At 45.3% G+C, this 24,747-nt stretch overlaps 7 protein-coding genes across 7 annotated transcripts; 3 read left to right on the top strand and 4 right to left on the bottom strand.

The window, feature by feature from the left end:
- Positions 1–510: 510 nt before the first annotated feature.
- On the bottom strand, positions 511–1,642 carry T069G_05030 (uncharacterized protein; the record flags this gene model as incomplete). The annotated part of the gene is made up of 3 exons (XM_056172240.1): positions 511–677; positions 742–1,294; positions 1,397–1,642. 3 exons carry the CDS (start codon positions 1,640–1,642, stop codon positions 511–513), a joined length of 966 nt encoding a protein of 321 aa, XP_056029098.1.
- Positions 1,643–3,570: 1,928 nt separating this feature from the next.
- T069G_05029 (uncharacterized protein) lies at positions 3,571–5,060 on the top strand (the record flags this gene model as incomplete). The annotated part of the gene is made up of 2 exons (XM_056172239.1): positions 3,571–3,783; positions 3,846–5,060. 2 exons carry the CDS (start codon positions 3,571–3,573, stop codon positions 5,058–5,060), a joined length of 1,428 nt encoding a protein of 475 aa, XP_056029097.1.
- A 381-nt stretch (positions 5,061–5,441) lies between these two features.
- T069G_05028 (glycosyl hydrolases family 11 domain-containing protein) lies at positions 5,442–6,200 on the bottom strand (the record flags this gene model as incomplete). Its single annotated transcript, XM_056172238.1, has 3 exons — positions 5,442–5,558; positions 5,601–5,841; positions 5,908–6,200. 3 exons carry the CDS (start codon positions 6,198–6,200, stop codon positions 5,442–5,444), a joined length of 651 nt encoding a protein of 216 aa, XP_056029096.1.
- A 5,323-nt stretch (positions 6,201–11,523) lies between these two features.
- T069G_05027 (glycosyl hydrolases family 28 domain-containing protein) lies at positions 11,524–12,908 on the top strand (the record flags this gene model as incomplete). The annotated part of the gene is made up of 5 exons (XM_056172237.1): positions 11,524–11,778; positions 11,853–12,275; positions 12,336–12,465; positions 12,519–12,603; positions 12,659–12,908. 5 exons carry the CDS (start codon positions 11,524–11,526, stop codon positions 12,906–12,908), a joined length of 1,143 nt encoding a protein of 380 aa, XP_056029095.1.
- A 3,375-nt stretch (positions 12,909–16,283) lies between these two features.
- On the top strand, positions 16,284–16,957 carry T069G_05026 (uncharacterized protein; the record flags this gene model as incomplete). The annotated part of the gene is made up of 2 exons (XM_056172236.1): positions 16,284–16,676; positions 16,739–16,957. The coding sequence occupies 2 exons, from the start codon at positions 16,284–16,286 to the stop codon at positions 16,955–16,957; spliced, it is 612 nt and encodes a 203-aa protein (XP_056029094.1).
- Positions 16,958–20,348: 3,391 nt separating this feature from the next.
- Positions 20,349–22,408, bottom strand: T069G_05025 (sugar transporter domain-containing protein; the record flags this gene model as incomplete). Its single annotated transcript, XM_056172235.1, has 9 exons — positions 20,349–20,439; positions 20,497–20,661; positions 20,717–20,818; positions 20,881–21,190; positions 21,247–21,435; positions 21,492–21,851; positions 21,922–22,026; positions 22,090–22,247; positions 22,308–22,408. The coding sequence occupies 9 exons, from the start codon at positions 22,406–22,408 to the stop codon at positions 20,349–20,351; spliced, it is 1,581 nt and encodes a 526-aa protein (XP_056029093.1).
- A 1,084-nt stretch (positions 22,409–23,492) lies between these two features.
- On the bottom strand, positions 23,493–24,619 carry T069G_05024 (dihydrodipicolinate synthetase family domain-containing protein; the record flags this gene model as incomplete). Its single annotated transcript, XM_056172234.1, has 5 exons — positions 23,493–23,526; positions 23,612–23,730; positions 23,805–24,083; positions 24,144–24,409; positions 24,472–24,619. The coding sequence occupies 5 exons, from the start codon at positions 24,617–24,619 to the stop codon at positions 23,493–23,495; spliced, it is 846 nt and encodes a 281-aa protein (XP_056029092.1).
- Positions 24,620–24,747: the final 128 nt, after the last annotated feature.

The raw sequence follows: 24,747 nt of genomic DNA, 5'->3' as shown, positions 1-24,747 counted from the left end.
CTTCGAAGTCACGGGTGACTGAAATTTTCTACAGGCATGATTGATGCACAAAAAGCTGTGACTATGAATATTCTTATAGTCAAGACACTCCAGAGCTTTTTTGAGGACAAGTCGTCACGCAAGATATAGATATGATAAAAGAAGTCAAAAGCTTTTTAATTTATGTGAACCAAACATAGTTGGCCACTGGTATCTATAGAATTACATTAAAATATATGCAGTCCAGCCGTCTTATATGCGGCAGCATCGCAGTACTTCCTGTCTATCTCCTCACCTTCTTTCTCTCTATCTATCGGAAATAAAACATATGCTCTCTTTCATCTAGTGAGTGAAAGAATGCTTGTCATTATCACTAAGACTCTCAGTCTCAATGTATATTGTGTGCTCTTGTATAATATTTCTAGAGCTGGAGTTTTCGTCTTCCAACCTTTTCCATTTCCCACCAACAACTGTGGTTTTCCCACTGGCAGTCAGGTTATCCAGCTGCGTTGAAGGAGTGCGGTTGTGACTTCAACCGGTGCCAGACTCGGCGGCGTACCCGTTGCTTTTGTTACCGGAGCGGTTTTTGGATGAGTCAATATACTTGCGCACCAGAATGCGAAGCGCTGGAAGGCAAGCGGCGATAAGAGCAATACCACTTTCGAGGAGGCACCAAAGAGTGATATAACCGCTCCAATCTATGAAATGTCGTTAGATTAGTGGTAACAGGGGATACAGTCGGAATAAAACAATTCAACTTACACAAACGATCTTCTGTGGCCAGGTAGTATTTTAGATACGGTGCTCGGACAATGGTTGCTGTGCTAGCGAGAGCACCGAGTCCGAGGACAAGCATCACAATCATCTTTTGTCTAGAAGACATCTGGAGATTGCGGACAATAAAATAAGGCAAGATCGCACAAGTCCAGTCTGTCACAATTCCCACCGCTGTCCAGGCGTAACCGATGCGAACAACTATCATGAAATCGCCACAGGTACCCAAAAGGGGATTCCAATACGCTGGAACCGGATGACAGTAGAGAAGAGTAGCGAGAATTCCGATAATGGACATGATGCTTGCCACAAAAAGCATTGCATAGAGTCCCCAGCGATGCCATTTATTAGTGGTGATGCGGTTTAACGTGAACACAACCGAGGCCTTGATGAAAGGCATGGAGAAACCGTATAGCACGTTCGAGTACATTGCGTATTCGGCACATCGTATCATGAGTAGCATATTCAGTTTTGAGTCATGCGAGCCCAGTCCATAGTAGCATGCTTCGATGGCAAATATTGCACTGGACAGAAAAGATCCCTATTCATACACAAACAAATTAATTGGGTAAGTAAATGATAGTGTTAAGGAAGACGCAGGGTTATGTGCGTCACATCAGAGGGCCTCGAAGCAAATACTTACGTATCCTAGAGTAATGAATGTATCTTCCCAACCCCAAGTTCCTGCAGACTTTCCCATCCATGCGCGAACATATATCCTAAGAGCAACGACAACGGTAGACAAAACTGTGAATACCAGAATGATAATCACTAGGGTTAGTGCTAAACCCGTCGGTGCAATTGGAGGCTGCGCATATGCTTGCTGGGAAAGCAACAGTCCCTGCTGCAAAGGCGTAAGAGAAGCAGTAGGTGTTGCCTGAGGAGCCATAGTGACCGTCAACTTGAGTAAAGACACCAGCAACAAACTTGTTGCTGCTGTCAGCTCCTATTTACCATACATCAAAGCAAAGGACAAAAGAAGGGCTGAGTCTAGATATGCCAGGACATGTGTATACTTAAATTAAACAACATGCAGTGGCGGCCGCACATCTTCTTACCCCTGGGGGCAGTTACAATTGCCTGAAAATAGACGTTGGCAGGGTGCTGCTTCATGCAGTTAGGTCGTATTACAGAAGGATTGGAGCGGGCGATCTTCTACATGTACGTCGTAATCAGAAACTTCGCTACGATGACAAAAGTGCAGGCCACTGATCTCATTCATACGCAGAATACCCGGCTCTGGATTGAGTAGTCCATCAGAAAGGTCTCACACAACTCTGTAGAGTACCCCTACGACCATTAAATAGCTGGTGAAAGGAAGATGCAGCCATTCGGGTTTACAATTATTTGTCTATCATGTCGGTGGGAGTAGAATTTCACGTTCACACGCGGGCGATATGCTCCGTACCATAACCCTAGACACTTCATAGTACGACTGCATTCTCACTAAGATTCCCCATGCTACAGCTTTTGCATGGGTTCTATCCTAGTCCGGAATTAAGATGCACAGGGGACGGCTTGTTTCGCAAATCATTCTCCGTGACTCCTATCGACCAGTAACACTTCTGGCCCGGCATCTGAGACAGATCGACCGTGCCATTACAATGTGTATCAATCAGTGCAAATAGACAACGCGTGGGAACCCTTCGATTTATACCGCAGCCTTGACAGACTCAATGGAATTAAGTCGGATTCGTATCGGGATTAATAAGCCGGAATCAAATTTGAGTCTAGCACCAAAGATCTTTGCTGAAGAGAATTTTCAGCTGCTGTTATACCGCATTCGTAATAGTTGTTGGTCTATCATATGTTACGCGTCTCATTTGTTATTACGAGTATAGCAAGTTCAATTATCTCAGGCTAGCCCTATGTCAGGCTTTACACCGACTTTTTTTTTCTGCTTCACTCGTTTGCCTCGCTGTTTAAAACAGTCTACCTTTTAACTCTCAAAAAACTACAGTTCTCTCACTTTCATTATTACAGTTGCCTCACTTCCACTTATAGAGCAACAGTGGGTTACCAGAAACTGTAAGCATACTCAAACATCCGTGCAGCTTGGCCAGCGGAACTCCGACTCTCTCAGGGGCTTTTTTACCAGGAACACCATTGCCTAACTGCATTCAATCATTTTTCTGTCAGCAAACCAGGAGTACGAGTATGCTATCCTGGCTCTCGGTACTCCGTCTGCAGGATGATTTTATATGAGTAACCTGGCCTATTTGAGCAGTGCTTACCCCCAGCCTAGGCGAAATGCGGAGTAACGCGAGCACGTCTTGACATTAATATGTCACAGATATCCTGGCTGTCTTCATGAGTGCAGCGGAACGTTCATCTCAATTCCGGAACTAACTGTTTACTGCCGAGATCGTCTGATGAATCGGCAGTCCTGCTTCCTCCGTACTTTCGTCGTGAACTTCCATGGCACCCCTGTAGCTGATCTATCACCAAGTGTCTAAACCTTTCCCAGCCTGATGCGACTTAGATGCGTTTTCCGCATTCCCCGTTGTTGGTTCTATGCCCAACAGGAAATTAGTAAATGCTACTCTACATGAAGACTTATGGCAAAAGTATTTCCCGTATTCGGGTACGACGCATGCATGATATTGAAAGGGGAAACCAAGTCCGGTATGGGTGTTGGTTCGCGTCCCCCGTTGAAGTGGTGTCAACGAGGTCTTATCGAAGCAGTACATTACTGGAAATGACCTCTGTTTCTCAGTTATCTCTTCATTATACAAATTATCTAATAACTTGGAGTGCAGAAGCTTTCGCTAAACGCAGAAGCGGCCCTCAAAGTTGAACCGTGTAAACTCAGTCAAAATGTTCGGCAGAACGCCTGCACCAAGCAAAGTTCCCACGGATATCGTTATTCCGTTTCGTTTCTTTGATGACACACCATTATGGAAGGCCTTCATATTGTATTCCATGTTTGTTTTCGACGATGTTCTAGATGCCGAAATACTTCGAGACAGTTTGGAGAAGCTAGCAAGACATGACGGCTGGAACAAACTCGGGGCTCGCATGCGTAAAGATGTAAGCTGGAGCAATCAGACTCAGAATATCGCGTAGAGGATAAATACTGATGTTACAGGCAGGACCAAGGCCGTCTTGAGTATCATGTGCCGATCGAATTTACTGAAGAGCGCCGACCTCTTACATATTCTCATATCACGCACGACATGAGCGCTTCGGATCATCTGATTGCTTCGAAGATTCCGAATCCGAGCTCGAGACCCGCAGTCGTATGCGATCCTGACGACTTTCGCGAATTGTTCCGTCCAGAAGGCGGCCCAATTAGCCTCGAAGATTATCTGAACAGAGATATCCCGCAATTGGGCTTGCATATTGTTTCTTTCACGGATAAAACTCTTGTTGTTATTTATTGGCCACATACTCTAATGGATGCTCTGGGCAAGAAAGCTTTGATGAACGCATGGATATTGATGCTTCAAGGTCGAGATGACCAAATTATCCCTCCACAGGGCGGCGATGGTGATCCGTTAGCAGACTTGGGTAAGAGTCCGACGGAGGCTCACAAGTTGGCAAATCAGCGCCTGTCAATGTTCGGATTGGCGCACTACGGAATGAATAATGTTCTCGATCTATTCCGTACCCAAGAGCATCGAATGGTTTGTGTCCCAGGCTCCTTCGTCGAGGGCCTGCGCAATGAGGCGATCGGTGAGCTTACAGCCAACGGTACGGAAGATCCTTTCCTTAGCGAAGGCGATGTTCTTTGTGCTTGGTGGACAAGGCTAGCCGTCTCCCATCTACCCCATGCTACCCAGAAGACTGTTGTTCTGAACAATGCGTATTCTTTGCGAAAATCTCTCGAGACGGATTTGCTCCCTAAGGGTGCTCCGTACGTGTCAAATGCAATTGGCTTCATTAATGTGTTACTGCCGGTGCAGTACATATTCGAGAAGCCGCTCAGCTACATTGCAGCCGCTACTCGTAATGCCATTAAAGAGCTCGGCTCGCGTTCTCAAGTAGAGGCGTTTTCTGCTCTATGGAGAGAATCTAGTGGCAAAATCCCGCCTTTCTTCGGTGACGGCAGTATGCACATGATTACGTACTCGAACTGGAGTAAAGCAAAACTTTTTGAAACTGATTTCTCTGCGGCGGTTATAAAGTCATGTAAAGAAGGTGGGAGATCTGGACTACCCACATATATACAGAACAACCAATTTGGCTTGGTACTGCCGAATGGTTTCCCCATCATTGGTAAGGATAATGATGGAAACTTCTGGCTTTCTGGATATATGAATAAGGGACTCTGGGGTCGGATAGAAGAGCAGCTTGCAAAAGCTTAGGGCGTGTAGCGAGTTGGTGGACCCTTTGCGACTTATAAGATAAGTTAATGGAGTTAATCAGGTTACAGACCTTTGTAATAGTGTACAAATGCACACAGCGAGCGTGGGCTTTCAACATTGATGAAATACAAGTTCACATGGAACTATAGTGGTTATATAATTTGTGATTTGCTACCTTAGTATGCATTTCGTTATGAAGAATTTGGCATCCCAATAGCGCTACCGTGTGACTTGTGACTACATTTCGCATGACAGAAATTCTCCACTTCCGAATGCCCACCCCGGAAGAACCCCCCATCCCGCGAGCAAAAATTTCTTAATTTCCTGATCGAGTACTTGTTTAGCTACCAAGACGACATTGCACGACCCTATCGCCAAGATTTAGTTGCTGACGCTCAGTGAAGCAGAGCCACTGCCACCCCAGCCTTCAACGGCAACGACTTGGTAGTTCATAGCTCCGAGATTCATTCCATGAGAAGCCCAGGCGTTGAAATGGTTCTGAACAGTGACAGTACCACTGGTTCTGGGAGAGTTTCGTACTGAGATGTACTGGTTAAAGGTCGCTGTGCCCTGAATGGAAGGCTCATTAACCCGAGTATTCTCATAGATGGTGTAAGTTGCTCCATCGCTAGTGACAGTTCCCTTCACGGTGCCCTGAGCAGGATAGGCGTGGTTATCCTCCATAATATAATACTCAACCAGCGGGTTGGTGCTCCAGCCATAGACGGAAAGCATACCAGTTCCGCTGTTGACACCGAAGGAACCACTGAAGTTGATAGGCCTACGTATCTCTTTCGTTAGCGAAAAATTATTCGGAATGATGGAATTGAAGAGCCGTGTTTCTTACGAAGAAGATCCAGTACTCCAGCCAACTCCGACAACAAAGTCATCTTGAGTGTTCCAGTTGACAGAGAACCCACTCCCAGAGGGAGAATAGTTGACTGTTCCGCCGGTCTGGTAATTTTGATCGTAGTTGATGCTGGCACGACGGCGAACGTCATTGTGTGATCCAAGAACAAAATCATGAGCACCGCGCTCAGTAATGTCTACATTGCTTTCAGAGGGACCGAGACCAGTAGGTATGGCCAAGGAACCAGCAATGCTGGTGAGGGCAATTAAGAGACTGCTGGAGCCAATCATGTTGATCTTTGTGGAAATGTTCGTGCTTGGAGAGGATGTTGTGCTGGTGGTGAGCTCATACTGTCAGCAACAGGGTTCCATCCACGACTTTATATGCAATTTCTCTCAGCTGAAATCGCTTTTTCGTCTCATACAAAACTCAAGTTACGACCACCTTGACACAAAGTAGACATCGTCAAGTGAAGTTGGAAATACGCATCGCATGGTCGTATCCTCGGAGCTTGGCATTTTGCCTAAAACATGCCCTTCAGGTACCGGGTCAAACGGCATCAAAGTGCCGTAAAGAAGGACGGCTGAGAAGATGTATACCAATCAATTGTCAATTTTTCAGCTTTGAATCTCAATTGGGTTCCAAATCGGGCTCTTCGGACCTCACGCGGCTTCTTCCCCAGATCTGGGGTGCGTCCGGTTAAAGCTGTCGCATTTAGCCTGCCAATCATATCAACATGCTTTTCTACGAATTTGCGGAGGATGTGGTATCCCGGTGGATCGCACGGTAGCTTTACTGGGATTTGACATTGAGGGGCTGTGCGTTTCAGAAGCAAATACACATCAGCAGTCAAACATCATTGGCAAACAATGACGTGGTTACATGAACAGAACTGGTGCCTTCCATATTTGTTAGAAGCTACGTTAACCCCAATTATTAGTACCTGATATTCATTGTTTTGGGCTTCCTCATTCGGATCAAGCGTCTTAGATCTACCTAAGGGCTTCAGCACTCACGGCTAGTTAACTAAGTACGTAACTACAGAGAGATTCAACAAGACATGACGTTAGGCTACAACTCAGCTTATTTCTGAGTCTTTTAGTACAGTATATACGGCTCATAAGAGTATATACGGCTCATAAGTCATACCGCTAGGTAATTTGTATCGTACAACGATGTCAGATATAAATGCTTTGGCCCCATTTGCTTCATAATAGCAAACGAAATTGCCACACCTCACAGCAGCTCTCTCAGAATGTAATATGAATTCGCAACATTTATCATAGTCATTTATGCGGTCATAATGTGTAGTTAGCGCCGTTGATGGCGTGATAAAAATATTGATATTCCCTTGTTTTACTCCACCTCATACCTTTCTTCCACCAACCTCATTTACTCCATCTGCTCATTATCCGGCTGAGACCAGTACAACGCATAATCAGGCGATTTATTATTAACATTTCATATAAAAATTAATGGATCCATTAACCCGAGGGCTAAAAAGCCAGCGTATGGAAATGTCGCTGGTTGATAGAGGAACAGGAAAAGATCGGTTACATGCTTGCTGGATAAGAGGGAGAGATGGCGTCAGCTCCATTTGGCACCGGAAAAATCTATCTGAAAACTAAAAGTCTCATGATACATGCATTCAACAGCTGTAACTACGTGTCTTAGCCTTTCGATAAAGTGTGGACATCGTTGGGCAGCGGCAGATGGGCCGTCCCGTGAAGCCTGGCAAGTGCGCAAAAACGGCATGGATCTGCCGCCCCCCTCAAGCGGTAATCTGCCAGAACAAGAGACTACTGAAGCGAAGCCTTCAAATACGCGTTATTTCGACCCAAAAAAACTGATTCAGCCTAAATGCCGAAGGCGTCTACTAAGTCATTCGAGGGGCTGAGTTCGCCTACTAAGAATGTATGACAGACTCTCAAATGGTATATCCACGCGACGAAGAGGATTTTTTCGCTATAAGAAGAGGAATATCTCATGAAGGCTCTACTTCATCTCCTTTTATACATATTAGTATCGATTCATGCACAGATTACCAGACTTCCCTTTCCTTTACCATCAAACATATTGACATTTGAGTCGTTACCACTTGGCAGTTTTCAGTGCTGATACACAGATGCCATTACTCTATGACATGGCGTTATGCTTGAGATAGCCAGGACAATTTTCTGGTCTCCTTCCAGCTCCCACTCCCCTTTGGATATGCTAAGATAATTTTGACGCGATCTAGAGTGCCAGTCAGCTTTGGATCGATGGCCTTGAACCAGCCAGCTGCGAATCGTTAGATACACACAATAAAGTTCGCGGAATTTTCAGTGGGGAAAAACTCTCTTGGGAACACTATGAGCTAACTACTGCTTGCGAAGGCGTATTGAGGACGGATTATCGATTCACACCCATCTTGTATACTCAAATTGAGTACTTCTTGGGGTTATTTCTGGCTCGACATGAACTTCAGGTTTGGTTCAAGCAGATATCTTAACAACGACGATTATGAACACCGAGCACGCTAGCAGCAAAGAAACATCATGGTAAGAGAAAAAAGAAAAATTATGTCTTGAAAAGTTTGAGGGATAGTTGAAGAAGGAGTTTGGTGCCAGTCAATCAGTAGCTGTTGGACAGAATGATATGTACGAAGAGCTATTTTACATGTCCTTGGGACTTGAATGAAATGTTTAGCAAGTGATATATCCATAAAGCGTGACATGTATGCTTTGTATATTGCACAACTTTGGCCATTTACGTGTTTAAGGTAGCCTTGAAGACACAAAGTCACTGCGTGTGATATGCCCATCTTAATACCAACTTACTGGTGATGAGGTGGTCCACTCTTCATTACATTCAACTACAAGAGATATTTGGCTTTTTCTTTAGTTTAAGCCAATACTTGAGGTTTCATTTGCGACCATCAGATTCGCTTTGTGACATGAGGTTGGACTTTTAGAGACTGTTACCCACTTGGGTAAGGGCTGAAGAGGATTGTGTAATTTACAACGTGTGTAGTCATCTCAGCTAATGCGCCAAGAAGTTGATTCGCATGACGATCATCTCCGGCGTTTTAATGCCGATTCTTCCCACACTTACAAATAGAGGGAAAGTCTGTGGAGATCGCTAGGTTGTCCATCCATATTAGGCTCTTCGCTGGTGTATCCAATGAAACTCCTCTTCATTACACCGCTAGGGATAGAAGGTACACAGTTCATTGCGCCCATTCTATTAGCCGAAGTAAGCTCCGCTACTGATGATAACCTTATTTTTAACCTTGGCGGCCGTGGGATGTGCGATCACTTTACGAGGAAAATTCTTCCCGTAGATTTCCTGTTGTATTCCAATCGGAATACTCCATGAAAAGCAATAGGTCAGCTGCATTGACATATTGATCATGTATCAAGTGAGTGGTAGTTTAAATGAACCATCCAAATGCAAGCTGTCTTTCCAACGTCCACTAAATGAATGTAATGGAAAATCTTGGCCCCTAGAAAAGTATGACACATTTAGTGAACTCAAAGCCTATGGTGCCCTATCCAGACCTCATCTCGAGATATCCAAGATTGATTCAACATTCTCTTAAGCCTCCGACATTCTCGACATCGTCTCTACAATCCAAGATGAGGATCTGGACTACTCATGTCCGTTTAGACGGGCTGCGGTCTCCGCTACCTGAGAAGGGAAAGGCAACAAGCTGTTGCAATCCGTGTGTTTATCGGGGTATTCTCTATGCAGCCGTATCCAAATGACTTGGATCGAGAATGTTCAGTAACTATAACCATGACCGCGAATAGGCAAGTTACGATATAGCAACGCAGTGGCTAATATGATTTGACTTGGGCCACTAATTGCAGTGACCAATGGAAGCATCTACGTTTCAAGGTTTTCCTCGAAATTTCCTTACTTAGAACTCAAATGTGAAGAAGAATATATGGTGAGGAGCCGCCGGTTATATCATCACCACCGAAATTCAGAAGATATAGCCACTCGAGGTAAGTAAAAGCTGCGTTGATGCGATCAATACCAGCAGCATCTTGATCCAAGACAACGCACAGGGAGTTGAACTTACGAGCTATTAGAGACTTAAGATCAGGGCATTGCGCATCAGTCACCAAAGATCAGTCAAATGAGTAACAGTCAAGTAGACCGTTAGACTACTATCTCTTCGCCCAGCCAATTTTGACAATTAGATCAAAGGACCCCAAATGAAGTGCTGTCTATCTCACACGATATATGTAGAGCCCCGATGGTGGTTTGCTGAATTATAGTCAATCCCTGAATGTATTCTACTTATTGGTTTTGATGGAAATGCTGCAAGTATCAGCTATACATGCCCATTTGGTTTGTTCGGTTCATCGATGTGTAACTGACCCGCTAACATAGAGGCATACGTAAAAGATATATCGTGTTAAGTACGAAGTAAAACTCGCTATATAGTACTTTGTAAAGGATCTTCGAATTTATCCACTGCTCTACGTCCAATAGACGCTTGAATCAGCCGCTTTGACAAACAGGAAGCTGCAAGTCGGCCAGGTTTTCCCCAGCTCTGCTTGTTCAAATGATGTGTTATATAATTTATATATCATTGCCGGCCCGATACGTAGTTTGTTTACATGGGTTGAGGTTACATGCAAGGCATAAGAACACCGAAAGCAACCGACAAGTGAGGCGAACGCGGGGCATACCTCGACCACTGTGCATGCGGCATTCGCTTGCAGAATATGCACACTGTGATTCTATTTCCAATAGTGATTTCTCGATATTTCTAGAGAAAGCTACGAGGTAAAAGCTGTTTCCTTCTTACTTTCGTATTTTTTCTCCATTGCCTCTTAATTGACGCATATAGAAGAGCCTAGGTGGGATCGTCTTAAAGGCAATCAATGTAAACCGCAATTCTCACAGCAAGTTTCACGAATATACGTGGAGAATATGTAACACTCTTTTGTAATTAAGCTACTCCCAAACAGATTTTATAACCGAATCAGGGTATATGATTGGCACGTACGGCTCAAATTATGCAAGTCGGATAAGTAAACCGAGACGACGGCGTATTAAAATACCGAAGCGCCGACCTGCTTTAACGGCCCGGGAAAATACCCAGACATCGGATTGGTGCGCTTTTGGGCTTTAATTTACGGCTGTAACTTCAAAGAAGATCTTATATAAAGAATCCGGGGTTGACTTACTTATAAACTCGATCGGACGCAACGGGCACCAAACTGGTTGGTGGAAAGATGTGGGGTATAGTGGCGATCAAATGGCTTTTTGAACGACAAAACACTTGCAAGCATTTGTTTTTCCCCCTATTATTGTGTGACAATGCCCCTATAATGTCGTATTTTACCCTGCAGAGGTCCCAATAATGCATAGCCCTCATAAAATTGGGTTGCGCTCATGAAACTCAACTTCAAAACGGCGGCAAATATGAGGTCTCGATCCTGAACTAGAGACTACAGCCTGTTGTCTCCAACAGCCTGAGATCATAGCATGTAGTCTATAATACAGGGGTTGACATCTATATAAATCTGCCTGATCCCCATTGCCAAGTACCAAGAAGCTGAGAAACCATCGACTCATCAAGATTTACAAAAACTTGCATCAAAAAGTGTATCCAATATGACCAAACTATACCTTCTCCTCGGAGCGCTCGCAGCATCGGTCTGTGTTCAATCCCATGCTCTTCCCCCTCCTCCTACTGTCACAGAAGCACCCAAGCTTGAAGATCGAGCTACTACTTGCACCTTCTCTGGTGCCAATGGAGCATCTTCAGCAAGCAAGTCGCAGAAGTCGTGCGCAACCATTGTGCTATCAAATGTTGCTGTCCCTTCGGGTGTGACTCTCGATCTTAGTGACTTGAATGATGGCACTACTGTGAGTAATACTAAAATCGACAAACATAGACGCCTAATACGATGATACTAATAAGACCACTTTTAAAACTATAGGTCATTTTTCAGGGGACCACTACTTGGGGCTATAAGGAGTGGTCTGGCCCTCTGCTCCAAATCGAGGGCAATGATATCACCATCCAGGGCGCCAGTGGTTCAGTTTTGGACCCCCAGGGCTCCCGTTGGTGGGATGGTGAAGGCAGCAACGGTGGCAAGACGAAGCCAAAGTTCTTTGCTGCCCATGATCTAACCTCTTCATCCATCACCAACCTGAACATCAGGAACACACCTGTCCAAGCCGTCAGCGTGAATGGTGTCAACGGACTTACCATCACTGGAATGACAATTGACAACAGTGCTGGTGACAGTGGAGGCGGACACAATACCGATGGATTTGACATTGGCTCTAGCTCGAATGTTGTCATTAGCGGAGCTAAAGTTTATAACCAAGATGACTGCGTTGCCGTCAACTCTGGAACAGTAAGTCACTTTCTACGGGAGATCAGGAAAGCCAAGGAAACTTTCGACTAAATCGTATAGAACATCACATTCACTGGAGGTCTTTGCTCTGGTGGACATGGATTGTCAATCGGTAGCGTCGGCGGCCGAGATGACAACACCGTTCAAACAGTCACCTTTAGCAACTCGCAGGTTACCAAGTCAGCCAATGGTAAGTCGCTTAGAGAAATCTAGCTTTTAGATGATTGACTAAGCACTTTACAGGCATTCGTATCAAGGCATCGGCTGGTGATACCGGGACAATCAAGGGAGTGACCTACACAGGTATTACTCTGTCGTCCATCACGGGGTATGTCGCAGTCTAAAATGAATAAGTCCAGCTCATTACTAACTGTGACTCACAGATATGGTATTCTGATTGAGCAGAACTACGATGGCGGTGACCTGCACGGAAGCCCCACGAGTGGTATCCCCATCACCAACCTCGTGCTCCAGAACATCTCTGGAAGTGGCGGTGTCTTATCAAGTGCTAACAACATCGCCATCGTTTGTGGAAGTGGTGCTTGTTCTAGCTGGACTTGGAGCAACGTGGTCGTCACTGGAGGAAAGAAATATGGCAGCTGCCAGAACGTACCAAGTGTTGCTACTTGTTAAGTGTGCCTTGCCACAAAGCTTTGCCAGAATCATCCACAGCTACATGATCAATTTTAACGTCTATCCTTGGATGACGCAGTAAATATGCTTATTTTAACAGACACAAGATATTCTTTGATATCGCCTTTCAACAATCTTTTCGATGTCTACGTATTAGTCCGGTGTCGTACTTACCTCTGCAGTCTCCAATATATCGTGCTTGTGAAGAAGACAGAAACCAAAATGGCTCTAACCAGATCATTAAACGTATTCAGTATTGCCAGATACATATGGACCGTGTCACTGTTACCCAAAGTCTGAAGTAGATGAACATCAGCAATGTACCATTGACTCATAGAGACCTTGAATAAACAGTATTTATTTTGGTTTATCATATTGTATCTACACTCAATATATTGACCCGTAAGAATTGGGAGGCAATTCACCGTACAAGAGTTAATCATTTTATTACTCAATATATTACGTCTAGATTAAGTGAAATCTGATTGTGCCTTACTCCTCAACGTGTGAGAAGAGAGTTGACGCCAGTTACTGACACCAGTTTAGGAGTGGGGACTAGCTATTGGTCAGATAATCCAAATATTATTCCCATTACTTATTTGAATAGACCTTAATGCCTGTGATGGTAGAAGTGCTAAGTAAGGTTCCTAAAGATCTTCAACCTTTTCAGATAATCTGGGAATGTAGTCTTGCTATAGATATACTTAAACCGCGGGCCTTTGGAGCAGATGACTGAAGATGCCTCACATGCCAATAGTTAGAGTATGAGAAGTAATTAGACATTTTGATTTGTTTCTGTTGATGACAATAGTGATACGATTTTTGAAGCTTCTGGCATAAATGAAATGAAGCATTCATCCTGGGCAAAATTGTGTGACAACTTCAAAACTGATAATGTTTGCCAGAAGATAAAAATTAACACAAAAGTTCGGTGATAATATCCGTAATCCTTTGGACATGCTGACACAGCATGATAAGGAACTGAAAACGGATGGGTTTTGTTACATTAATTAAGAATTTAGGCGTGTAACAATCTCACCAATTGGTATTTGAGCGGAGATATGTAATGAGTTTGTCATACGGCAGCGACGCGCGCAATCACTCTATATGAGTTACCGGCAGTCTGTGATATGAGGATGATGAGTCTGCAACCTTCAGATAGTTTTCTGCCATCAGGGTGGATGGGTCGAGTAAGATTTTAGAGCTTTTAAGAGGAGGGGGAACTACATGTTCATGTTCTTACTCGTACTTGCGGACTGATAAAAGGCTATAGAGTTTATGCAGTGTTGCAACTGAGTTAATGGATATCCGGGAAAGAGTTTCCTAAAATGGAATCCATTGTAGAAGCGAAACCAAGAACATTAAAAAACCGGCCGCAGTACTTACCAGCAACAACTTCAACGTGTTTATATCATGATACGTAGAGGAAAAGGAGCATTCATCACCCTACTATGGTTGGTTGCAACCGGTGATAATCTGATAAAAGCACCATAATATTTGATTAGTTCCCAGAAACTGCTCCCAATCATTTGTTCGCATATATTCCATCACTCTGCAACATATCAGGCAATTTCAGCTGCAAGTGTCATCGGGGAACCCTCATATCATGATTCCATTAGCCAACATGCATGCAATGACCCCAGCGAGGGATTTTCTGGCTAAAAGGTATCCCTATTTCCATTTCCAATAGTTGAAAGAGAATTCGGAAGTTACTAGCATTGTATAACCGGGATGTCGGGGTGCATTTTCGTGCCATATTCCCTTCTTCTTCTTTCTTTGACTTTTGCAGATGACCAAGATTGGCAAGTCAACTCCATGCAGTTAGCCCGACTGTGGTCATGATATTGGCGCAGCCAAACCCGGAAGGTGGATCAAGGGCAATATAATGCATGTAAGCTCTAAGAATATCGAGCACCCCTCGACAGGACTTGACCCTAGGAGACGAAGCTGAGATGCAAATATTTCCGAGTGAGTCCGATAGAATGAGGGTGTCGTCATCATGGCTCTGCATGATAGTACGGGCGTCTCTCGCCCACGCGTGATGCATCTCCCAGCGAGTCACATTGTGTCTGTCTTCTGCAAAAGTTGTTAGTGGCATGCTAGTAAGAGTATATTTGTCTTAAGCTAAAGGTCCTAGCGATTTTCCGCGGCTGCACGGCTCGTCGGACGATAGAACGCCATGGTAGACCAAAAACCACCGAGTAATTACTATTGATGATTCATTCGTTTCCTCCTACCTCTCCTGGACATTGCTGGGTCTATTCACAGGCGACCGGGTTTGGCCACCGCGGAATACTACCCTCACCGAAAGGTATCCTCAACAGTCAAGACTGTCATTCCCCTGTAGAAAATGGCAGTCGGAATGTAACCCCCTCCCCGAATACATATTCCTTGCCGTATCTACTCCGCCGCAACTCATTCGCGAGAATGCATTTCATGTGTAAGTTTTTTAAAGGTGCTTATATAAATGGACGTCGGTAACCAAAAACTGACACGTAGTAATCCTTTCCCAAAACGCAAAATGATTCGTCCAAATGTCTTCGGAGCATAGGCTAGGAATAGTATCGCCCGAGTCGCTGGATGGCAGTACTTCAAAATAGCAGTAAGTGTAGTTTATCCACGAAGCTTACCTCTGGCTTAGAACTTTAAGCGCCTCTAAGCCTCAATATGAAACAGGGATATTAAATATGCCTATAAGTGGTTAGTTGGGCACGTTTTGCATCTCCACAGGGAACCTAGACCGTTTCTTAATACGGAAACTACAGGCACAAGCTCGTGAAGCGGATTCAGCTATTGGTCCTGCAGGACAATGGAGTCTCATGATGTTGCGGGCATGTTCTGCCCACCATAGCCCAATTTGTTTCAAGGGTACGATAACCATCTGGGCATGCTTGTCTTACTATGCCATAAACTCTCCAATGAGAAATCCCAGACGCGCGGCTGAGGACCGGTTGCCCGCCTTTGTCCCCGCGGCTCCTCCGTAGGACATGTTAGTATTCGCATAGTAGCATGAGCAATGCTCCTATCGACACACCCGGCAATCAGCCTTGGAATTCGTCCAAGCTTATGATGATGCCGGTTTGCCGACTCACGTCATAACTCTTTTCTCATCATGTACTCGAGCATGGAACCGCTAGGAGGAACACGCGCCTTACATGAGCTTTGTGGGCGCCTTGCGCCTAAACAGTCTTAATAGTTTGACTCTTTGAGCTTCCTTTTTGAGCACACGCTACAAACTTCACGAGAGGGAAAAGCTATAAAGGGACCAGTTCCCTTCGTGATCGACAATATCCTCTTCACCAGTCAACCCAGACAACTCAGCTCAACAAAGACCAAACAACAGCCTTTCATCCTCCAACCATCTCAACCGATACAATGGCTTTCAAGACTATGATGGTCGCCGCCCTGGCTGCTCTGCCTGCCGTCTTCGCTTCCCCCATCGAGCTCGAGTCTCGTGCTGGCTGCAAATACAACGGTGGCTGGCAGAACTTCCCTTCCATGAACAACTGGCTGCCCTGGACTACCGTCTTCGGCCGTTACCAGCAGGACATGGTCAACGCCGGTTCCACCTGGGACGATGTTGGCCGTATCAACGTCGCCATCAGCAACGCCGCCGCCACCATCGGTGTTGACGAACGTGTCATCCTCGCCATCATCCTCCAGGAGTCCCACGGTTATGTCGGTGTCCAGTGCACTGGTAACAATGACTGCGGTCTTATGCAGTGCGAGGGCTGCCCCTCATTCCAGGGCCGAAACGGTCTTCCCCAGGTATGTAGATACTATATACTCTCAGTTCTAATTTGCTATTTTGCCTCTAACACTATCTATAGTCTGATACCTCTGCCATGATCAACGGTGGTACCCAGCACTTCAAGGGCAACTTGGAGAACTGGGGCAATCAGTGGGCTGAGTCTTCCATCTACCCTGCCCTCCGTGAGTACAACTCTGGCAGCGTCAACCCCAACGATCTCAGCACTGCTGCTGGCGGCTTTGGCGTTCCTTGCTACGTCGCCGACGTCGCCGGCCGTATGCTCGGTGATGTCTTCTAAGTCAACAAAAAGGAAAGGAGGAATGGAATATGAAGCGCGATGGCCTGGAATGATGGAAATCTCCGTGCCGTCGCTTGCTTCTACTCTTGGGTTCACATGTCTATAATTGCCCCTTGTGGCACTGTTTAAGGCCTTTTCCTAGAGGCCATGTCTATATCTAGGATCAACGTATATATATTATCTTTCAGCCAACTATTCTTGTCCAGTCGTTGTTCGTGATGTTTCTTTCGCATGTGCACATTCATCATCTTCCTGCTGTGAAGCACTAGCGGAAAGATGTTCGGCGATCCGACCGGGAATGGTGAGATATACGATAAACATGAAGTGTAAACCAACGATGGACGTCCCCTGCCTGATCAAAGAAAAGAGATTCAACGGACTAGGCCAACAGGCTATCATGCCGGTTCATTTAGCCTTGGCATGCACCATGGGGATCAATTCGGACGGCAATATCCTCCGTACGGAAATATTTTCTTACTGCCAAGAATACCTCGCGTATCTCTTCCGGAGCAGTTTTCTTAACCTGCGAGTTCCCGGTGAATACAAATGATGCCGGAATCATGATGAGCGTTGGAGGCCGTTCTCAGGTTATGCCTGTAAGCAGCTGCCTATTCTGGTGATCAAATCAAAATTGCAAGTTTACTTGAGTCGTGTAGCGCTAAAAAGGTAAAATCCACGTTAAAATCAGGGGGTTTTCCTTTTCTTCCTATCAAATTTTGTTTAGTAAATTTGAGCGAAATCGTAGCGCGGACGTATTCGATTAGTTGGAACCGCGGCTAACTGACGCAGTCACATTGCACATCTTGGCCAATCATCTCAACAGACAGCAGCACATATCTTTAGAAGCAACAGAGAATTCCCATCATTTGGAGCTTCCTATTCGATGATAGGTAAGCTGACGGTGGAGTCGTTAGTGTCGAGAAACGTACCTCTGAAAAGGGCCGAGCGGCATCAGGGATCTTTTCTTTTGGCACCGACGAGAACCTCAACTGAGCTGCAGGCGTTCATGCGTGCCCTTGTATGATTCTAAACGGGGAGTCTCCGATGGAGTTTACAATCAATCTTGGGCCATTTGTTTGCCTCGGGCGCAGCCAAGACTGGATCAACCCCGATTTGAGGTTCAAGTTTGTTCACCCCGCAAGCCAGAGGTCCCAGTTGTCCGGATGAAGCAACTCAATGTTGTGAGTGTTTTATTAACCTAAAGTGAGAACTGTTGGTTTCTAAGGAATATTTACGAAGTGCCTGATCCTGATTCAAGATGGAATTATTGTAAATGAAGCTTCAATGCCATAATAGTCTACCCAAAGTTTTTTGATCCTTTGAAGGTCGTCGGGACGATGACCCGGATTTTCATTATAGCGGCTATTCGCCCTATGCCCTGCTCCACTGATCATCCTTCGTTGCATTGTAGGATCTTCAGAGACTTTGTCTGTTTACAGCCATTCTCCAACAGTACACAACTACGTGAAACTCCATTGTCAAGTAAGCTTAAAACAGAAGGCTGTATCACACCCAATCAAGATTTGTCAATTGAAGAGGTAAATGTGCTGCAGGGGGGGGAAAAGCGTCATAGTCAATAATCGTGCATCATTGTGAGTGCTGTCACCATCTTTTGCACTTACAGTTGCTTTAGAAGTCGCGCAGCGTTAAGAATACTATCATACCATAAAACATACAAACATTTTATTTCTGCGCAAGGGTGCGTTGAACCCTTAACAGACTAACAGAATAAACATCTCACCAACGTTGTGTCGCGCTGCCATTGATCGACATGTTAGACACGATTTCAGTGCATGATCAGCAGTCAGATCATCACAACCTCACTAACGTCCAGTTGTTTCAGACAAAGACGATTTGGTGCATTAGCATCGTAACAATGATCTGTGTCGATCCGGCTCAGTTGTCTCACTCCGCTAAGCGCGGACCGTACCGGCTGAGATATTGTCATGCGAGTCTGTCACCTCGATCGGCTGACAGTTGATCACTGGGTTTTTACTCGGTATACACCACCATCGTCTCTGTTCGAGGTACAGGATGTTTATCTCTGAGAAGCGCCAACATTCAGCGGTTGTGCTTCATGGGTAACAACATTACCATGGCATGCTAGTAGACTCAACATCACTAGAGGATACCTATAACTAGCACTTTACAGAATACGAAGAGGGGTTAAAATGGAAATTAGCCATCAGGCTCAATAAAGAGAAGAAGTTTCGACTACTACTAGAAAATTGAGAGAAAAGAGGCCGGTATCCATCCCATGTAAAGTGAGTTTCATGTCTCCGGCTAAGCGCTTGCTTATGCCCACTTCGAAGAAGACCTTCTTCTTTTGCTGATGATCGTCCCCCAAACCTCTTGTGTACAATCTTGCGACATTACATAATGTCAATCCCAAGGAATGCTGCGCTTATGAATAGATGACCATACCCTTACTTTTCTCTGTACCTTTTTCCGAATTGCCAAATTCGCCGCCTCGGGATCGAGATCAAAAACGAAAGAAGAAGCTCTACTCGTACACCGAGAGTATAAGTGGAAAAAAGAACACTGTGTAATTCGATGAGCAATAAAAAGAGCTAGAGCAACTCTTCCAATTGCTACGCTAGGCTAGCTTACGTGCGAGGGTAGCAATAGTCCAAGGCAGCAGGATATAGTGGCCGCTTTCAGTATCTTTTACGCCCTTTCAGTAGCCTGATAGTACGAGTACGAGAGTTGAGTATTCCATCACAATTCCACCGAGAAGGCTACCCTACGGGAGCTAGCAAGCATTAATTTCCCCTGAACGACGTTGATTAATGGTAACTCGTAAAACAAGTTTATTCTTTCTTTCCCAAGATTACTATACGAAGTACACCTTGCACACCCTCAGCACCCTTCACTCCCTTCGCACCCCTCGGTAGAAGTATGCATGAACAGTTACAACCCTCGGTAGAAGTATGCATGAACAGTTACAACCATGGTTCATGTCTGTAAACATTCGCGTAATGTTGCCCTGAAAGTCGTAAGCGGAGACAACGTTGTAATCCGAAATAGCCGACACCAATTTTCCATGCTAGGTATCTAGTAATCGGTAATTGAAAGACGCGTTTAAATGTGGATTGAACCCACTGGCTCCGCAAGGATCAAACTGGTCGAGTTCAAGGCCACCAGCGTTGGCTATCTTGGTCATTGCGGCTTGTAGTGGACTAAGCTTTCACGTAATCCTACGAGCAGTGAGGATACTCTGGTCGTATGGGTATGCATGGGAGCATCTTCTACATTAGCGGGCAGGTGAGACGGTGCTGCCGAATCATGCATATAATGTTTCATATGCATTTTTCAGATACGACAAGACATTCTTGATCATTAAATATTAATGCAATAGACTAAGATAAAGAGCACATCAAGTATGGATGTGTTAATCCTTTGTGAATACCTCTGCATCTTCCTTGATGACATCACCATTTGATTGGCCTGGGAAGAACTCCCTTCTATCTTCCGTATACCCGCTAAGACAAAATAGTTAGCACATTATGAAGATTAAACACGTTGTTGGCTGTACTTACAAGATAACATCGATCTCATCCAAAGTCTTGCCCTTTGTTTCTGGCAGAAAGAAAAAGGCCCAAATGGTTGCGAGTAACATCCAGGAGGCGAAGAAGAACCAGGTACCATAGCCCAGCGAGGTGAAAATGTAGGGTAGCGCCTTGGTAATAACGAATTGGGTGAGCCTGTATACAAATATTAGTCTTGATCAAGTTTTGCAATGGTCGAACCAGTTCTCACCATTGGCAGAGTGCTGCCCATGTTCCGGAAAAGTTACGCAGGGCGCCTGGGAAGATTTCGGCGGCAACAATCCAAGGTATACCGTTGAGACCAAAAGACCAGCTATCAAAAGGGAGTTAGTAGTCGGATATTTTAAAGATGGGTGAATGCGTATGCTGCCATACAAGACTGAGTATATCATGATCATGCCAGTTGCAGCTTTGCCACCAGCCGCTGTGGATGGTGAAAGCTCATGCCCGGCTTTGATAATGTCGGCTGGGTGCCCGATTTTGACGTATGCTCCAATGATCCAAAGGCAGATTGAGCAAGCAATAGAGGAGAGGATGGTCGGGTGTCGGCGACCCCATATATCGATCAAAAAGACGTAGAACAGAATTGAAGCGATTGCCTTGACAAGACCGTAGATGCCAGTGTATAGAGAGACATCTTGGATCCCAAGTGAAGCGAAAAGAGTTGGTGAATAGTAGTTGATGGCTGTTATGCAACACTTTGTAAGTTGACGACATCTCTATCAATTTGAATTGACTTACCTGCGGCTCCAGACATATTTTGTAGCGCAAAAGAGCAGAAGACCAGAATAATGCGGTTTCGCATTCCTTTCCTTGACAATTCGTAGAGCGCTCCACGGAAGAGTGCCCATGATCCAGTCCCATATCGGCTTGCAATATTGTTTTCTTCCATCAGACGGCCTCGAATCATTTGTACATCTTCCTTTAAGTCTGTAGCATATCTTGGTTAGCTAGTCTCCTTCAAAGTGGGCTCAGGCTTATCTCACATTCATGATCTCGAGGAAGATGGCGAATTCCTTCCAGTGCCTTTGTTCCATCTTCTGCTCTGTCTTTTCGAAAGAGCCAAAGGGGACTCTCATGAAGAAATACGCCTCCAATCAGCAGCATACCGCATGGAACGATTTGGATGGCCATAGGAATACGCCAGGAAGCTGTTGAGTTTACATCCATGTTCTGATTGATTCCATAGTTGATCCAAAAGCCAATGACCGATCCGATTTGATATGCTATTTCGAAGAGACCAGTAAGTATACCACGGATAGATGGAACCGAAAGCTCGGCAATATAACTTGGAACGGTCGCGGTGATTCCACCATAGGCAAGACCAGTAAGAACTCGACCAGCGTCTTCATAACCAGAGTTAGCTACATAAAATTTATAGCACCATCAAATCCGAATGAGATGACATGAACGTACAAATGTTGCCGAGTGAATGCGTGGCTGCAGTCATGATGATCGCGCCAATGAGGAATACAATGTTGGAGATGAACAAGGCCCATTTTCGGCCTACCTTTTCCGTAACTATTCACCTATAATCAGCACACGAAGGGCAATATGTGTTACTTTGAGTATTCCTGAACCTACTAAAGAAGCAGAAAATGGCGCCGAAGAAGGCTCCCGCCTGAAACGCAGACGTGATGTTACTGGAGATGCTGTTGGCATCGGCTGGCGAAATATTAAAGTCTTTCTTGAAACTGGCGCGAGCGATTGTTGTCCCAACGAATGCACCGTCATAGCCAAACCTGTTTACCATCGCATTAGAACAGATCGCATGGGCTTTTCGTAAGGCAGAAGACACTTACAGCAGTGAACCTGTCGCTATGATTGCAGCTTCGGTATATAGTCGCCAATTGTACACCTCTTTCGGCGTTGGCCGATCTTCAACGGCACGGAATCCACCCATGATGTTGAAGGCCTTTTCACCTCGTCAACTATGTGAAGGACCTCGCAACGAAGGACAGTACACACCTGTATCAGTAATTATAAAGTTGGTTCACGCAGGAATGAAATCTGAGGCCATTTAGCAACCAACAAACTCGAAAGACAAACGGACAACTTCGTAAGATATATGAGAGTCTTGCGGTCTGACATTCATCGCCGTCGCCTGGTTGCCATCGGATCTGGCGAGAAGATGGTGGGGTCTTCGCCAATTAGCAAAGAATCCGGGTTACTGCTGTCGAACCATCTACACGATACCCCAGCTTTTCACTGAGTAGCGCCGTGCGGGGAAATATGCGGAGGCGACAATTCAGATTAGATTCTTCCTTCGAAGGAACAAGAATACAGGGGAGAATATCCAGCTCGGGTCACAATGTGACTGCCAGGTTTGTCGGCAAAAATTGAACCATTTCAAGCCTTGTTTGTCTTAGAACGGGAATAAACGTGGTTCGCCGACGGTTTATTGCTGGTGGCGCTGCGCTATGGCGAGGGAGGTGGCAAATGTGAGGCCAATGAGAAGAGGAAGTGTTTGGTGGGCGTGGCAGCTAAGCGACGTATCCGATATCCGAGCCGATCGGCTGTCCCTTTGAAGTCGACGCGACAATGAGCTTGGGTCTTGGCTTGAAGAAACAGAGGGCTTGCGGTCGCAAATAGACGCCGTGATTGTAATTATTGGAGTCAGATGTAATCCGATATATCATATGGTATGTCATCAGCTCGGCCTAGACACACTAGAGATCGTAGAGGCTTACCCGATGCTAAGTTATGTGACCGCATGACGTAGAAATATGTTTCATCACTTTGTATACTGCAGTGTTACTAGTTTCACATGCCAATGGAAAGTAAAGATATAAAGTACATGCATACCATTGAGCCATGTTAGGTACACATAGGCATATTATTGTTGTCTCCGATATAATATGGCTTTTCATATTGCTATCAAGAGACTCTTCTTATGTATCATACTGTCAAGCCCAACGTGGATGATGAATGCTCGCGATGTTGCCGCCTCTATGTAGAGCCCTTGGCAATGCTTCTCTCAGTCGCTTCTAGAGCGCTAACCACGCCAACAATCCATTCTTGCTGCGTTTTTTTGTCATATTTTGGGTATGGTCGCCGACAGTGACAGCTTTCTTCGGGATAACCACGCAGCCTTGCTACTACCCACTTCGTACCGTTGATACCACCCTTCGCAAAGCCCCATTCCATCTTTGCGAGCTCCAACTGCAGTGCCGTAGCCTCTTTCACCTTGCCGGCTACAAACAGATCGTAGATTTGTATACATGTCTTTGAGGTTTGCGAAATCGTCGTGTTAGTAATGCTCATTATATGAGGGCAAAACATCGTTGCATCACACTCACCTTGGGGTACAGATTTGCTATTCCGGTAATGGCGCCTGTACTGCCGACAGATAGTGCTGGAACGAGCCAATCACTTTGACCAGCAAGAGTGCTGAATTCGTCAGGACTGTATGTAGCAGCAATGCGAGACACTTTGGCAATTCCACCGCATGTCAGTTTTACACCAACGATATTCCTATGCTTGGCTAGGCGATCCAGCATCTCGGAGTCGACATCGAGTCCGGCGACAACATTGGGAAAGTTGTATATCACGATGGGAAGCGGACTCGCATCAGCTGCCTACACATCGTGAGTCAGTATCGACTGTGTAGCTCGGAATGAAATGAATGGTTCTCATACCTCTTCGAAGAACGCAACAATGCTGTCTTTATTCATCGCAAAATGGAAATAGCTGGGCACAAGTACCAAGACAAAATCGGCACCAGCTTCTTTTGCCGCCTTCGTTTCTGCAATGACATCTCGTGTGCACTGTCCGGAACACCCCACAGTAATTGTGATGTCTGGTCTTCCAGCCTGAGTGGCGATGCGACGTGTCATTGTGATAAGTTTAATCTTTTCATCCTGAGTCAATGTCACAGCTTCACCGTTAGTCCCAGCAATGACGACTAGATTAGATTCGCATTAGCTACTGTTGTTGTGTTACCAGGAAAAGGATAAAAGTGCTGACCGCCATGAAGACCAGAAGTGATGACAAAGTTCAAATGTCTCTCTTGTAAATCCCAGTCTATTTCTTGAGAGTCGTCGCTGCCGAACCAGGTTAAGCTAGGCACATGAATGCCAGGGGGAAACGGCCTGGCTGCTTGCAAAGAGCCCATTGTTGCTGAGATGGGGAAGAAATCGAGAGCTTTCTGGTGCTTTGCTTCAATGGCGTGTGGTCTCAAAGGATGCGAGGCAGCAAGACTTCTCGAAGAAGGTTGTTGATAAATGCTCAGGATACCGTTTA

Source organism: Trichoderma breve, chromosome 3 (assembly GCF_028502605.1).
Source record: "Trichoderma breve strain T069 chromosome 3, whole genome shotgun sequence".
NCBI lineage: Eukaryota > Fungi > Ascomycota > Sordariomycetes > Hypocreales > Hypocreaceae > Trichoderma > Trichoderma breve.
The sequence above is the reverse complement of the archived record's forward strand: the minus strand, read 5'-3'. Positions and strand labels throughout refer to the sequence as shown.